General features: G+C 39.9%; 1 protein-coding gene across 2 annotated transcripts in view; it reads right to left on the bottom strand.

The window, feature by feature from the left end:
• arfgef3 (ARFGEF family member 3) overlaps positions 1–15,509 on the bottom strand; it is a 159,728-nt gene that overhangs the window by 72,794 nt on the left and 71,425 nt on the right. For both annotated transcript variants that reach the window (XM_065249244.2, XM_065249251.2), the window contains exons 16-22: positions 12,895–13,110; positions 10,886–10,996; positions 10,355–10,505; positions 9,395–9,676; positions 8,888–9,021; positions 7,704–7,849; positions 1,834–2,013 (exon numbers count right to left, since the gene is read on the bottom strand). In XM_065249244.2, coding sequence (XP_065105316.1) covers positions 1,834–2,013; positions 7,704–7,849; positions 8,888–9,021; positions 9,395–9,676; positions 10,355–10,505; positions 10,886–10,996; positions 12,895–13,110 — 1,220 coding nt within the window. The remainder of the gene's footprint in view (positions 1–1,833; positions 2,014–7,703; positions 7,850–8,887; positions 9,022–9,394; positions 9,677–10,354; positions 10,506–10,885; positions 10,997–12,894; positions 13,111–15,509) is intronic.

The following is a 15,509-nucleotide window of genomic DNA, read 5'->3' as shown; positions in this document are numbered from 1 at the left end:
GATTAGATTACGCAAAATTAAACAGTGTACGCGAAATTAAACAGTTGTCACCTGGCGTTGGGGTTAGAGTTAGGTTTGGGTAGGGATGTCATTATGTAAATCTAACCCTAAACCGACGCGAAAATGGTAAGAAAATAGGAAAGAGAATGCAACGGACTTAATAGTATTGAAGTCCCCAGTTCGTCAAAAAATGACGCGAAAGGTATACCCTCCGCGTCAACATATTGACGCATGGTCAAGTGTCGTCAAATATTGACGCCATGGCCGATAAGGTCTGTGATCGAGTTGAGTGCCCATATCTGCAGTTAGTCTTCTAAAATATGAATTATAAGGGGAAAAGGACAAACAGAAAACAGACTCTGTTCAGATCCACTGCATTTTATCATTAACTTTTTCTACTTCTAGTAGAAATGGAAGTCGTCATTTTGCACTGCCATGTTTTTACAGTAGCCCTAAATGGACAAACTGCTCATCACTACATTGTCTAAGACAATGACATGTTTGTCATGTGGCTGCTGCCATAGCTTCTTGATGTGCTCGAGAAGGGGTGAGTGGTAGACTGAGCCTTTGGTTGCAATGCCTTTAAAGACTGCATTGCTAAACAATGGAAAATGTGGCATTCAAACCTTTGAAAAGTTGTATTGGGGGACACGCTCATGTCTTTCAAACAGATAGAACATAAATTCTACATCTAAATCTTTAAATACCTACCTGTACAAGTTTGACATTACATTAAAATTTGGCAAGGTGGTCATTAATTAAATCTTTCTTTCCCTACTGGAGGCCATCTTATCTGATAAATAGACCATGAAGGAGGTTGCATACCGGGAAAAAAGCCCAGCAGTGGGTCGCGGTTGGGACAACTCACCGGTATCACACACCGGACGTGCACATTCAATAGCGCAAGCTTAGTATGACAGAGTCTACTGCCAGACGCAAAATTTGCATTAGCAGCCTATGTTAATCAATAACGATTGGGGGCAAATATGATTTTATTTCCTGTTAAATTATATGAGTGGGGGGATTTAAGCAGGGTTGCCGCATACCGTGTGAAATGCCCATAAGACTGCACAACTTTAAAAGTACTGTATGAACTATTTCCTAATTGCAAAGTGGATAAGGGGACTCTCATACATACTGTATGCTGTGGTCTTGTCCTGAAATAGAGGTGTACTGTTTAACCCCTTAAGACCCGAGCTTTGGTTTGGCTTGCATTTTAGATTTCTTCCAGCTATTTGGGGTTAGGAAGAACCAATAAATATAATAATACATTGTTTTTCTTTGAACATGAATAAGTGTAATTGTCCATGTTTGTGTACAACAGGTTCTAGTTACACAGAATTAAGTGTTATGGTGCAAAAAAAGTGATGTCCACGTATTTGGACACACCAGGTGAAAATTCTCTCAGCGTTTACTTACCCTCATGTTACAAACAATCCTGCTACACACGAAAAAGATATTTTGAGCAATGTTTGTAATGTATATTGTATTTTTTGTATTGTTTCCTGCTTCATTACAAATATATTGTGCTATTGTGATCAGCAGAAAAAAACATTTATACGGGTTGTAACAAGACAATGGTAAGTAAATGACAGAATGTTTTGTTTTTAGGTGAACTATCCATTGAAAGATCATTGCCATAGTTGTTGATACAGTACTAACGGAGCCCCTAGGAAGCCCAGGCTCACCCTGTTAGTGGACACTTAATTATCTATGTTGACTTAAGAAGTCAATAAGACAGGTAACATCTAATGTGCTTTACCCCTTAAAAATCAGCATTACAATTGAAAAGTCGGGATCTGTTTGTGAAAAAAAATCTGTTCAAGAGCAAACCTGATCTTGGACATCCTCATCACAGAGTTCTAGCTGCATGATGTGCTCAAAGGGTCTGAAGAGGGCTTCATTGAAGTGGAAGTGTGGTAGCTCTGCCCAGCTGCTCAGAACCTCCATCAGAACATCATGAATGAAAGAGACAGCCTTCTGAGATACGTGACGCTCTTTGTGACAGGCGGCCTGTGGACAGTAGTCAAAATTCGTAATCTAAATTTGAATGTTTGCTCAAAGGAGCTTATCCCAATTTCTACTGTATTTATTGCTTGGATAGACAATGTCACACACTCTAACCATAACTAATATTTATCTAAAAATGTTAAGCAGTATGTGGCCTATTGGTCACTGCATTGCTTTGACAACCTTGTTGTTTTGGTCAAGATCTTGCACTGATGATGGGAGAGATGAACCATTAGCTATCTCAAACATATCCCAAAAACCTTCAGTGAGGTTAAGGACATGACTCTGCGTCTGCGCTACCCAGATTGTGTGTCAAAAAGAATAAGATCTCCTTAGTTGTTTTCTGTGTTTCATGCATATCAATAATTTTCCCTGGCTGAATTATAGTAACGTACAGCAACTCCACATAAAACATAACAACCAAATGTGTTACACCTAAAAAGATGATAAGTCACATCGTGCATGAGTTAGAACAAACAGATTTGTTGCCATTGGAAACAGATCCATGTGGTGCCTGATGTGTTATTGTTTACAAGCTTGTTGTTTACAATGTATTACAGTATGTTGTCCAATAAGAACGGTAGCATATTATATCGTATTTCATATCCAAGCACTGTTTCAATAAAATAGACAAAACAATAATAGAATAGATGGTTTGTTTGACAAGTGCAAATTACAAAATCTACATTTACTTCATAAAACTGCGCATCAATTGTAAATCTAGACAGGCTTTTCTTTTGTTCTCAAAACTATATAACTTTGTTAGACCTGTGGCTTTGAGACCACTGATTTTCTAGGTTGATCTTGGACATCTATAATTTTTATGAAACAAAAATACTTTGTACCATAATCAAAATACTTTTGAATTCCCACTGCTGTCACTAGGGTCGAGCTAGGCGGGTGTGGTTTCAGCAACCAGCCACCCGAGCTTTGCTCACGTCCTGCCTCTTTACCCATTTTCGGTTATCCGCGAGTGACTCGCAGCCAAAATTACGACGGCAGACACTACCTACTTTTGGCTTCAAAAAAAGTTCTTCACAAACCTTTGCGTGACGTCACGGAAACTACATCCATATTTTTAGTGTCTATGGTTTTGTATCATTGTCCTGCTGCAGAACTCAAGTTCACTTCAGCTTGAGGTCACAAACAGATGGCCAGACATTCTCCTTCAGGATTTGTAGGTAGGCAACAGAATTCATGGTTCCATTTATCACAGCAATTGGTCCAGTTCCTGAAGCAGCAAAACAGCCCCAGACCATCACACTACCACCACCATATTTTACTGCTGGATGTTATTCTCTGAAATGCTGCGTTACTTTCATGGCAGATGTAATGGGACAGACACCTTTCAAAAAGTTCAACTTTTGTCTCATCAGTGTTTTCCCAAAAATCTTGGGGATCATCAAGTTGTTTTCTGGCAAAACTGAGACAAGCCTTTGTTCTTTTTGCTCAGCAGTGGTTTTCAACTTGCCATGCAGGCCATTTTTGCTTGGTCTCTGGTGAAGTCATTAACACTGACCTTAACGGCGCATTCACACGGGGCTTAAGCGTTGACGCTTCCCATTCACTTTTAATGGGTGACGTCAAGCGTTGGCGAACTGAATTGTGGATCCGTCGGCGCCGCGTCAGTGCCGTTCCTCGCGGCAGAAGTTGAACATTTCTCAACTTTTCAAGCGGCAACGCGTGCGTCAGCCAATCATATCGCCTTATGCAAATAACCTAGGCAGAGCCAGCCAATTACGTTTATGGAAGACCGGAGCTTGTGTTGCGGCCACAGTGATTGGCTGTTGGCCACGCTTCAGACTAGCCTTCCGTTAAGCGTTAACGCTTACGCCCCGTGTGAATGTACCGTAACTGAGGCAAGTCAGGCCGCCAGTTCTTTAGATGTTGTTGTGTGGTCTTTTGTGACCTCTTGAATGAGTTAACGCTGCGCTCTTAGGGTAACTTTGGTTTGCCGGCTGCTCCAGGGAGTGTTCATCACTGTTCAATGTTTTCGCCATTTGTGGATAATCCAAAAAAGTCCAAAAGCTTAAAAAATGGTTTTACAACCTTTTCCTGACTAATAGATCTTAATTTCTTTCTTTTTTGTTTCTGAATTTCTTTGGATCTCAACATGATATGTAACTTTTGAGGATCTTTTGGTCGACTTCACTTTGAGGGCGCACTCACATTATCCCAACCAAACCAAACCATGCCTGGGCGTGATTGCCACCCCTCCCTACTCCCCCAGGTGCATGCACTCACACTGTACTTCTTATCGATCCGAGTCCGGGCGCGCTTTCGTCATTAAGATGCGATTGTTTTGAAAAAGCAGGAAGTAAAGCGCTCTCTTAACACTGGAACCCACCGTAATGATAAGTCTGTGTTTTTTATTCGGAGTCGTTTGGTGCTCGATTTAGGGCTGGGCGATTCGTCCCCATAAAAAAATCTGAGATTTTTTTATAAAAAACTCGATTTACGATTCGAATCGATTTTTTCCCCCGACCCCATTTAAAACAAAATAATTGCAAACTGTATATATTTTTAAAATATATATTTATTATATTTAATTAAAATGCATCAACAAAAAATTGGGAAGGAATGAAGATTGGCGAATGCAAAATGTATGTCAGTGTTTCCCACAGATCTGAAATTTACTTGTGGTGGTAGCTGGTGAAAAGGGCAATCATTATAATCCACCGACAAAAAATGGTCTACTATACATGTAACACAGAACTAATAATGTGTGACACAACACAATACTTTGAATTATTGAACATTAATATTAATTTCACATTATAGTTCATTAATCTAACCACCCCAAACTTTCTTTGTCATGAACAAAGCTGACACTGTTTGTCAAAGCACCACGAAAACACTTTCTGTTTTTGCACTGGTATATGAAGCAATTTGACGACCCCTTTTATCAAACTCAATATATACAATACTATGTACAGTATATTAAAAGACAGTGCAGGTCTATAGATTATAAATGTGACTGATGTTATAATGGTAATAATTTCTAGAGATAGGCACTTTTACTGTTTCTGCTTTCTATTTCTCTTTTGCCGATTAAAAAAGCTTAATCCACTCATTATTTCAGATTTAAAAGTTTACTTGCTGTCCTGATGACAGACTTTACATTACAGCTTTGCGTTTTTTTATATCCTGAGTCAGCTTTAGCTTTGCTCGTTCAGTGCAATGGGCTTGACATTAGCAGTGCTTTTTGCTACAATCTCTGTGCAAACTTTTTAGATTTTAGAAAAGATATGGTCTATTAATAGTATAGATTAGATTATAAAAAAATGGATTAAAGAAAATGCAGCGCGTGGGCGCAACAAGAGCCAGTTGTCATCACCATAGAAACCGGAGGAACGCTGAAACTTCACTCGAGCTTTAGGTAGCGCTCACGGCAGTTCTCCGGTCGAATCGGGTTTTACACACAATATTAATCATACTTGGGACTCAAAGTAATAAACTAGGACCGACCCGGACCAGACTGACCATTTCTAATATAAACCCGGAACCGTACGGGTCCTCTCAGGGAAGAAAGACCTCTAATGGTAAAACTCTGCTCAAGTTCAGAAACATAAAGGATACAATGTGACACTGAGCTTGCTTCGCGTCGCACCCAATTCATTGAGAAACGAAGAGCACGTGAACTGACACTCAACGGGAGAGACACAACGTGCTTGCACGCAAAATGAAGCCAACTTGGATGCTATAAACACATATGCACATATGCACATTTTGGTCGCAGTGTAGTTCCCTGGCTGCTCAGTTACCTCAGTATGTGCTGCAGTTGATCCAGTTTGCCGCGCTGGATGATGAGTTTATGATGCGCTGGATAATGACGCGTGCATCTTCACGGGCTCTCTCAACAAAACACGGGTCATCCAGTCGAGATCAGAAAATACGGAAATTCGTAAAGTGATTTTTTTTCCTGGGCGGGTCCATTTTACCTGGGCGGAATGCCCAGTAGAGCCTATGTTTGGGAAACACGTATGTACTGCTCTATACTGCAGAGGGGGAGAAAAAAAATCTAAAAAAATCGATTTTTTTAAAATATGAATCGATTTGACCTGCCAACTCGATTTTAAAATCAAATCGATTTTTTTCCCAGCCCTAGCTCGATTACAGACAGCCCTCTCACATGGCATCATATTGCTTAGTTGATCTGTCACGTGCGCAGCTCGGACATTCATGTAACCCCGCTGCGCGCATCAAAAGGTTTATACGGAGGCAGATGAACGTGAGTGGTCGCGCAACTGACGTCTTCACCTTTTGAATCGCGCTCAGGCGCGATTGCGCTCACACCACAGCCTTCCGCGCCTGAGCCCAAGTGAACCGCGCTCCGGCCCACCTCTGCAACCCGGCCGCGGCGCGATTAAACAATCCGCGCCCGGGCGCGGAACGAAGCGATCACACTAGTCAAACAAACCAGGCTTTGGGGGTCAAACGCGCCCGAGCGCGGTTTGGTTTGGATAATGTGAGTGCGCCCAAACAGGCGGGTCCTATTTGAACAGGATTGCAGTAATCAGCCCTAGGTGTGGCTAGAGAAACTGAACTCAGGTGTGAAAAACCACAGTTATGTTTTAATGGGGGGGACATTTATTCACACCGGGCCATGTAGGTTTGGATTTTGTTTTCCCTTAATTAAAAAAAACTGCATGTTGTGTTTACTTGCATTATCTTTGATTAATATTTAAATTTGTGTCAAAACATGCAAAAACATAAAAAACAGGAAGGGGCCAAAATAGTTTCACACCACTGTATTTGCTTATTTAAAAACAAATGGTGACTTGTTTGGCCAGGCAAGACTCGCCGCATCGTGGCTTCTGGCCACTTTGACGCTCTCGCTGGTGGCGGTGTGGAACGTCTGAATTGAATTTGATTCTAAATTAAATTACTCTACCAGTTACTGTATATCAAAAGTAATTAGTTACTAGCGAAGGTCACTTTTAAGTTACTTTTATGTCTGCTTTTTAAATGTAAATATGAACAGTACTGAACAGTCAAGCGATTAAATGATAGGCTGTGGCCCTAATAAGCTGTTGAGTAAAATCAGGTGTGTTAGATAAGGAGACATCTATAACTTCCTGGTAGGGGGTACTCGAGGACCAGGATTGGGTTTACATTGAATATATATAATGTGTTAAAATTGTGTATTGTCTCTTTAGAAATTTGGAGACTGTGAAGCTTGCGGGTAGTGCACTCTTTGGAATACAGTAGAGTCCCACAGTTTCCTTTACCGCATCCGTGATGTTTAAGATTTAAGGTCTTAAACTGTTTGAGTTAAATGATAAACAAGATTAAAAAAAGATATTTAATCAGAAAACGGAGTGTTTTGGCGGACACGGAGTGAGTGAAACCAAAACTGAAACTAAATGTGCACTCACACATACTACGGAGTTTTAACACGGTTGTACAGCACAGTGTGAATATTTTACTGGAAATCAACAATCGCGGATTGTTCTCTTCCATGAAAGCTTATGTAAACATCTGAGAATATGCAAATGCAAGTTGATGTCATTCTGGGATTTCTTGGCGAGTTCACATTATTATAAATGTGGGAAAAACATGAATAAAATAATTGTGTTTAAACTTTTGAATGGTAGTGTGTATTGAACACAACCTCAAATTCTTTTTTTAACATTATATGATCCCAATTGTTTTGTATGGATGTGTTCACCACATCAAGAGGACTTTATTACCTCCACAAGGTGAGGTGCCACCACACTCCAGGCTCTCATCATGTGCAGCAGTGGTCTGCTCTTGTTCTTCACGATCCACAGCATGGCCTCCCCCAGGCGGAAGAGATGGAGGGCAGTGTGCTTGTCCTGGGTTGACTTAGCCTCCCCTGTAATACAAACCCAAAGATAAAAGTACTGTAAGAAGCTCTCCCGACGGGAAGATGACCTGAAGGAGATGGGTGGGTCAATTCTGGAAAAAGGAAAATCACTTCTGTAGCTTTAAAATGATGAATTATATTTAATTTAGAGACATTTCGTTCTTAAATACTTTAGACTTTATTTGTAACTTTGTTCTTTTCTATTTTCATATGCTTTACATTTCTTGATTTGTTCTTTTATTTTATTTTTCTTATTTCCCTTTTTTGCTGATCTGAAAATTATTCGATCCATGACTTAAAAACTTAATTTAATCTGTTTAACCACTACTATATTGTAAAATTATGTAGGCTAATTTGAGAGTATGTTCACCCTATTTCAGCGAGGTCGACTCATTTTAAAATTTCTGGCCTTGTCAGTGAATTCAAGTTTTAAATGTATTTAAATAAAACAACAAATGTTTTACAGTGTGTGTACTGAAGATATAAATTATATCATATGTGTGGTCGCTGGGATTCGAACTCATGACCTTAACGCTAAGCTCTGCAGGTATTTCTTCTGTACTCATTCATTTTGAGTATTGGCAACATAAATAACATTACAGAGATTTAAATTGGCTTGAAACTTCAAAACTCAAAATATTAGACTTTTTCAGGTCCTTAAAACCTTACATTTTTATCGACCAGATTTAGGTTATTTTTCTAGCAATAAAAATGTGAAAAAGAACAATGACTTTGATAGCCGGGTTTAATGCACATATCTGACAAATACAGTCAATACTGCGATATATCTGAGAACTGAGAACTAATGAAGTGGGGTGCTGCCCCCATTAAGTTATGCAGAAAATATAATTTAAATATAATACACTTAAGCAAATTATATACTGCAAAATCATTATGAAATTAAATGATTTAGTCATACTATGAGCCTGGTAGTCAGGTTAGCATTAATTTACATTTAAATACAAATCAAAATTCCTAATAGGATTTGTGCTTTAATAATGTAACACCAGTTTGTCCATGATTTGAAAAGCCAATACTCTTTGGTACCTGGCATGGCTAAGGAATAGTCTCCAGTTTCAGTAACTGAATCAAAGAGCTGAGACTGTGAAGCTTTTCTGAGCTGATGCAGGAATCCCACCAAAGCCACCAGGTTGAGTTTACTCACAGCATCCTCAAAAAGCCTACAGAAAGCATTAAAACATTCAAACATACAGACATAAAACAGATTGAAAAGCTCAATATAAACAACACTGACTTGACTTCATGAGGATGCCATTTCAGATATTTCTCTGTGCATATTACAAAATAAGTTGAAGTTACTGCAAAATGCAAGAGGCAAAAATAATAATATAGAATCACTTATAGAGATGAGAAATGTGTTTCAGGTCAATATACTGTAAGAGCTTAACCAAGGTGACGTACAACTAAAATCATCAAGAAGGTAAATAAAATGAAAAAAACTTTAGGACTTCATACCAGTAGCCAACAATCTGGCTACTCTTTCAACATTAAAAATCAATAGATTGGATATTTGATGGGTCAATAGCTGAGTACCTGTCAGCTTGTGTGGAAAGGGTGCAGACGGCTTTGGCCGCATTGGTGCCTGTGAGCAGGCTTCCTCCCCGAAAGTCAAAGCCTTTACTGCGGCCACTTGACCTCAAAAGCTCCTGGATGGACAGGGGCTGAATCACAGGATGGCTGATGCCCAGTTCCAGATCAGGGCTGGCCTCCAGCTCCAATGCCACGGGCTGCTGTGTCTGAGTGATGGCGAACTTGGGCTGGGATCCACCATCACTGAAGTGAGTGTGTTCAAGTGAGCTGACATATTCAATTACTCTGTGAAATATCAGATAAAAAAAAAACAATTTGATTTCTGTGCTTAAAACGAAATTTGCCAGATTAAAAATTTTGGCTGAACTATTCCTTTAAAAAGTTAACATATGTTATTATTCAATAAATAATTAGCAAATGTTTAACAATGTTCCATTTATTTATTTATTTTAATTAATAATTAATTATTTCTAAGGGGGCATGCACACCAAAGCTTTTACGCCCGCGGCCGGCGCATGTTTTCAATTGTTTCCAATGGAAGCTCAGCTGTGTTTTCTCTGCGCTCAACGCTGAAGGCCACGAGTTGAAAGAGATTTAATTAACTTTGGGTGAAAAGCTCAGATTGTCAATGTAAGTTCTCACACGGCCATCCAATCACAGTGGAGGAGGGGCGGGACATTACCACAGCAACCAACTGGCTCACAGCTGAAGTATCAGAGCTAACAAAGCGCTCAGCTGAAGAAAGCTGACACTCAGCTGATAAACAGCTGGCATTCGCCATCCTCCAGGCGTTTTCAGATGCGTTTAAAAGTTTTTGTGTCCACGCCCCCTAATGGTACAATGTCATTTCTGTCTTTGTAGTACTTGTAGTTGATAAGACTCTATGTACCAAGATTAACTGATATTCCTCTGAAATCAGCACAGAAAATCCAATTCAAAAAGACTGATATGCACGTGTTTTACCTGAACACATGAGGCCAGCAGTCTTGATTATGACTTCCCATTTCCAGCCCCACATTAAGTATAGCATCCATGCAGAGCACATGGGCAGTGTGCAACCTCACGCCCTGACAGCGGCTCATCTGTTCAAGCTTCTGCTCAACACGCTGCTTAACTACATCAAATAGATTCAGATCAAGCACATTAGGTCAGTGGTCACTGCTGTGGAAAATGAAATGTTGCTTAGTCTTTTGTGTACATTGTGCTGTCTCTAATTCATCCCACTGGCATTGGATATGAACACTATGGCAACTGGCCTAGATGCAAACATAAATTACAATGTTTTTTCTTTATTTCATTCTCTGTATCTGATCATAAGTAGCAGTGTCTAAACATGTGTTTAAACGTTGTTAGTATGAAATGAAAGATCTGCTGAAACATAAAAAAATAAAGTGACAGACAAACATTCCTATACTTTTTATAGTTTAATTATTAGTAGGCTACATCCCTATATAAGCCTCCGAATAAGGGCATCTGAAACATGACTAAATATACCTTGAGTAATGGTGTCTCCAGTCTCCCCCAAATCTTTCTCCTCTTTATCCTCCTGAACACATGAGGCAACTGCCATCTGGGCAAGTGCTGATGCACAGTTGGCTGCTACACCTATAAGAATGCAGTTTCCAGTAGTGGTTTAGAAACCAATGTTTGTGAGAACACAAGAGTTAACTGAGTGAATGTTTTAGCACTATATCAATCCAATCCGCTGCCGCAAGAGTGCTTACTCGATCTAAAAAGTATGACCACATGAGTCCAATGCTGGCATCTTTACACTGGCTAGCAGTTAAATATCGCAAACAATTTAAAATATTTCTAATCACTTACAAAGCCTTAAATGGCCTAGCACCCTCGTATATTACAGAATTACTGTCAGAATACAATCCATCACCTACACTGCGATCACAAAATTCTGGACACTTAATTATCCCTAGAATATCAAAAGTGTCTAAAGGTGGCAGATCCTTCTCCTACTTAGCCCCTAAGCTCTGGAATGATTTACCAAATAATGTTCGAGTATCAGACACAGTCGATCAATTTAAAGCTAAACTTAAAGGAATGGTCTACTCATTTTCAATATTAAAATATGTTATTACCTTAACTAAGAAGAGTTAATACATCCCTCTATCATCTTAGTGCGTGCACGTAAGCGCTGGGGCGCGCTGCGACACTTCGATAGCATTAAGCTTAGCCCCATTCATTCAATGGTACCACTCAGAGATAAAGTTAGAAGTGACCAAACACATCAACGTTTTTCCTATTTAAGACGAGTAGTTATACGAGCAAGTTTGGTGGTACAAAATAAAACGTAGCGCTTTTCTAAGCGGATTTAAAAGAGGAACTATATTGTATGGCGTAACAGCACTTTTGGGAGTACTTCAACTCGCCTGAAAAATACGCTCCCCTTCTCCCTCTCATAATGGGAGAGGGAGGGTGTTACTACGCCCAGTCGAAGTACTCCCAAAAGTGCTGTTCCGCCATACAATATAGTTCCTCTTTTAAATCCGCTTAGAAAAGCGCTACGTTTTATTTTGTACCACCAAACTTGCTTGTATAACTACTCGTCTTAAATAGGAAAAACGTTGATGTGTTTGGTCACTTCTAACTTTATCTCTGAGTGGTACCATTGAATGAATGGGGTTAAGCTAAATGCTATCAAAGTGTCGCAGCGCGCCCCAGCGCTTACGTGCACGCACACAGATGATAGAGGGATGTATCAGCTCTTCTTAGTTAAGGTAATAACATATTTTAATATTGAAAATGAGTAGACTATTCCTTTAAGACATTCTTCTTTAACAAAGCATTCACATAACATGTCCAGTAAATGTACTTATCCCGCAATAGTTAGTTTGTCTAGAACAAAGCACTCACATACCTCATATGGGTAATATACTTATAGTTATAGCCGCAATAGTTAGCCTGTCTGGAACCGAGCTGACTTAAACCACTATAGTGTATGACACTTGCATTACATTTGAACATCCCCTACGCTAATAGGATTCTGTTTCTCTCTCCCTGTCTCCTCCTCGACCCTGAGGACAACGAGACATACAGACCCAGTTCCTGCAGCCGTGAAGGTCATCACACCACTAATCTACTGACCGTCCTTCTACGAGATGCCGAGCCGATGCCTGACCAGTGACCACCGGCGGAACCAGTTTAATTCGCTTACCAGTTCACATACCCCGATAGTATTTATATATATAAATATATATGTATGTCTCTCAAGGGTTTTTCCCCTCCTAGGAGTTTTCCCTGGACTAGCCAGGAGGGTTTTTCTCCTAGGGGTTTTTTTCCTCCCCTGGAGAGTTCTCCACCTTTGGCTTAACTTACTACTTTACTGTATACATTACATTATTACTATGCTCGCTTTTCTGTGCTTTTCCTACATCTATTAATGTAAAACTGCTTTGAAACAATTAACAATTGTGAAAAGCGCTATATAAAAAAAATTGAATTGAATTGAATCACACAGTGTATCGACCAACTGAGCACAAATATGTTACCCAAGGCACAGCTGAGCCCCGCAGCCTTTCGTAGACCATCTAGACTGAGGCAGATGGTATCCCTCTCCCTCTGGGTTTGTTCCTTAACTCCCTCTGCTCCAAGAATAAAGGCAAGACCCCTTGAGCTTCCTGCCATGCGGCCGGTGATCGGTGTCGACAGCGTGTCGATCAGATTTTTCCAACAGCCAGTAAGGACATAGCGGGCAAATGCAGCACCTGTCAAGGCCAGGAAAGAAAAAGCTTGAAAAAGTTTTGTCAAATCATGGGAATTAACACAAGAACATTAACACTTCTGACCCTAGTTGCTATTTAGTCAAGACATACTATGATTTTTTTAAATATAAAGAGTCAACCACCTGCCTCCTTCATATTTTTATACTGATAGCAATAAACTCTGGGGCAATCCGCAACTGATCAAGTCTGGAGCTGCCAACTTCGGAGCAGACCCAATACGGATCCATCCCAGAGCCTATTTCCAATACCAATCAGCCCCAGAGCCTATTTCTAGTGTTTACACAAAATGTTAGCCTGCCAGAACAAACAGAGCTCTTCATCTTTCATCAGTTCATCACAACATTTTACAACTACCAGTGCTGTCTGGTAGTCAGTACTGACTGACTTTTTGTTAACCGCCTAAACGTCTCAACATCTCAAAGCAGTAACACAAGTCGGCAGCACAAATTTTGAGATAATGAGAAACAAAGTTTTTTTTTTCAAACTTTGTGATTTTCGTTTTATTGCAGAATCTGTTAGTTGAGATCACGAAGAAGCCTCTCAATGTTTGAGATGGCAGTTTTTGTATATTTTAACATTTTGCAGTTGAAATCGGCTTGTTTTTCCAGAGATTTTAGCATGCAGCGGGGGGAGTCATTGTCTGTGTGTATATTTACATCCTGTATAAGCTTGTGTTTTCGCCCCCGCCCCCAAAGGGAATAGCATGAATACTAAAGGATAGTTCGCCCAAAAATGAAAATAATGTAATTAATGACTTACCCTTATGTCGTTCAAAACTCGGAAGACCTCAGTTCATCTTCGAAAAACAGTTTAAGATGTTTTATCGTTAGATTAGTCCAAGAGCTTTCTGTCCCCTTCATTGAAAATCTATACGGTTTCCATGTCCAGAAGGTAATAAAAACATTATCAAAGTAGTCCATGTGACATCAGTGGGTCAGTAAGAATGTGTTGAAGCATTGAAAAATCCAGTTTGGTCCAAAAATAGCAAGAATTACGACTTTATTAAGCATTGTCTTCTCTTCCGGCTCGAGCGTGAAGTCACGTGACTGTGGTGACGCGGCTGCCCTGATCCTCAGACATGTTTGCTAAGTTTTTTTTCCAAACTTATAGCGTGCGTCTCCCCAGACTGTAAACGAAGATTCGGCGCACAAAACAAAAGAAAAATAAAAGAAGCTGGGGCGGAAGAAAAACAGTCAGCCGCGTCCTACGTCAGCCGTGTCACTGACTTAATGCGGCACCGCAGTCGGATTACTTCAAAGTACCGCGAGAGCTCTTCAAGAAATCTAACGGAGTAGTTTAATTTCGACTCGCTCTCACGATACTTTGACGTCATCTCTATGTCAGTTCTTGCAGCTCAGCATGAGTCCAAACAAACATAAGTTACAGAGAGAATTTGTTATATAATTGGCTACATGTTTTGTCTATCAATATTTTCCATGTAGTCATTGGCTGATGGAGGAACGAGCGAGCAATTGGTTACATCCCTAAAGGACTTCACGTTTTAGACGACGCTGTTTGGATTATATATTATACTACCTCCATATTTTAAATACAAACTTTGAAGGTGGGTTCATGCGTTTAATAGAACGTAAATTACCGGAGTGTAATCTCATATACCCTTACATGTTACGATGTAAATAGTCCTCAGATTGTATATTATATTGTATTACCACACGTTCATGGGAAATCTGATGTAAACAATAGACTATATATCTATATTTCATGGATTATACGCATTTGTGGACAAAAATGGTCATTGAATAATTCATACATCTGAAACAGACTGGATTCAACTTGTGATCAACACAAAGGTAAAAAGTCATGTTTATTTTTGCGTGTTGTCATTCGGATTTCTGTCATAAAATGCTACATACGTATGATGCTAGAACATCTGTATCTCAAAACGGCTTTACATGGGGTATGGCTTAGCTAAATGAGATGTAAATGAGCCCTACTGTCTCCCCCAGCTGTAAAGATGAGTCCCTTTCATCTCAATTTTCTCGGTATGAGTTTTTCTGAGTTTCTATATTTGTCACGTTAGGAAATCCATTGTTTCCTCCGTGTCATGTGTTTGAGTGTATGTGTGTTTACTCACCTTCTGGCCATGTGCTCATCAGACTGATCCTTGCCACCTGTGTGTTGATTGTCCCGCTCCAGCTGATCATCATTACATCCACTCTATATATACTCACCTTGCCACCTGTGTGTTGATTGTCCCGCTCCAGCTGATCATCATTACATCCACTCTATATATACTCACCTCACTCTGAGTATTCCCTGCCAGATCCTCATTCTTTGTTGGTCTCTCGTGTGTATTGGATCACCGTGTCTCTGAGTTGGATTATTGTTGTTGTGTGTTCGTCTTTGTGTGGATGTTCCCG

This window comes from Paramisgurnus dabryanus, chromosome 20, assembly GCF_030506205.2.
Source record: "Paramisgurnus dabryanus chromosome 20, PD_genome_1.1, whole genome shotgun sequence".
In the NCBI taxonomy this organism is placed as follows: Eukaryota; Metazoa; Chordata; class Actinopteri; order Cypriniformes; family Cobitidae; genus Paramisgurnus; species Paramisgurnus dabryanus.
This window is presented reverse-complemented; position numbering and strand designations above follow the sequence as displayed.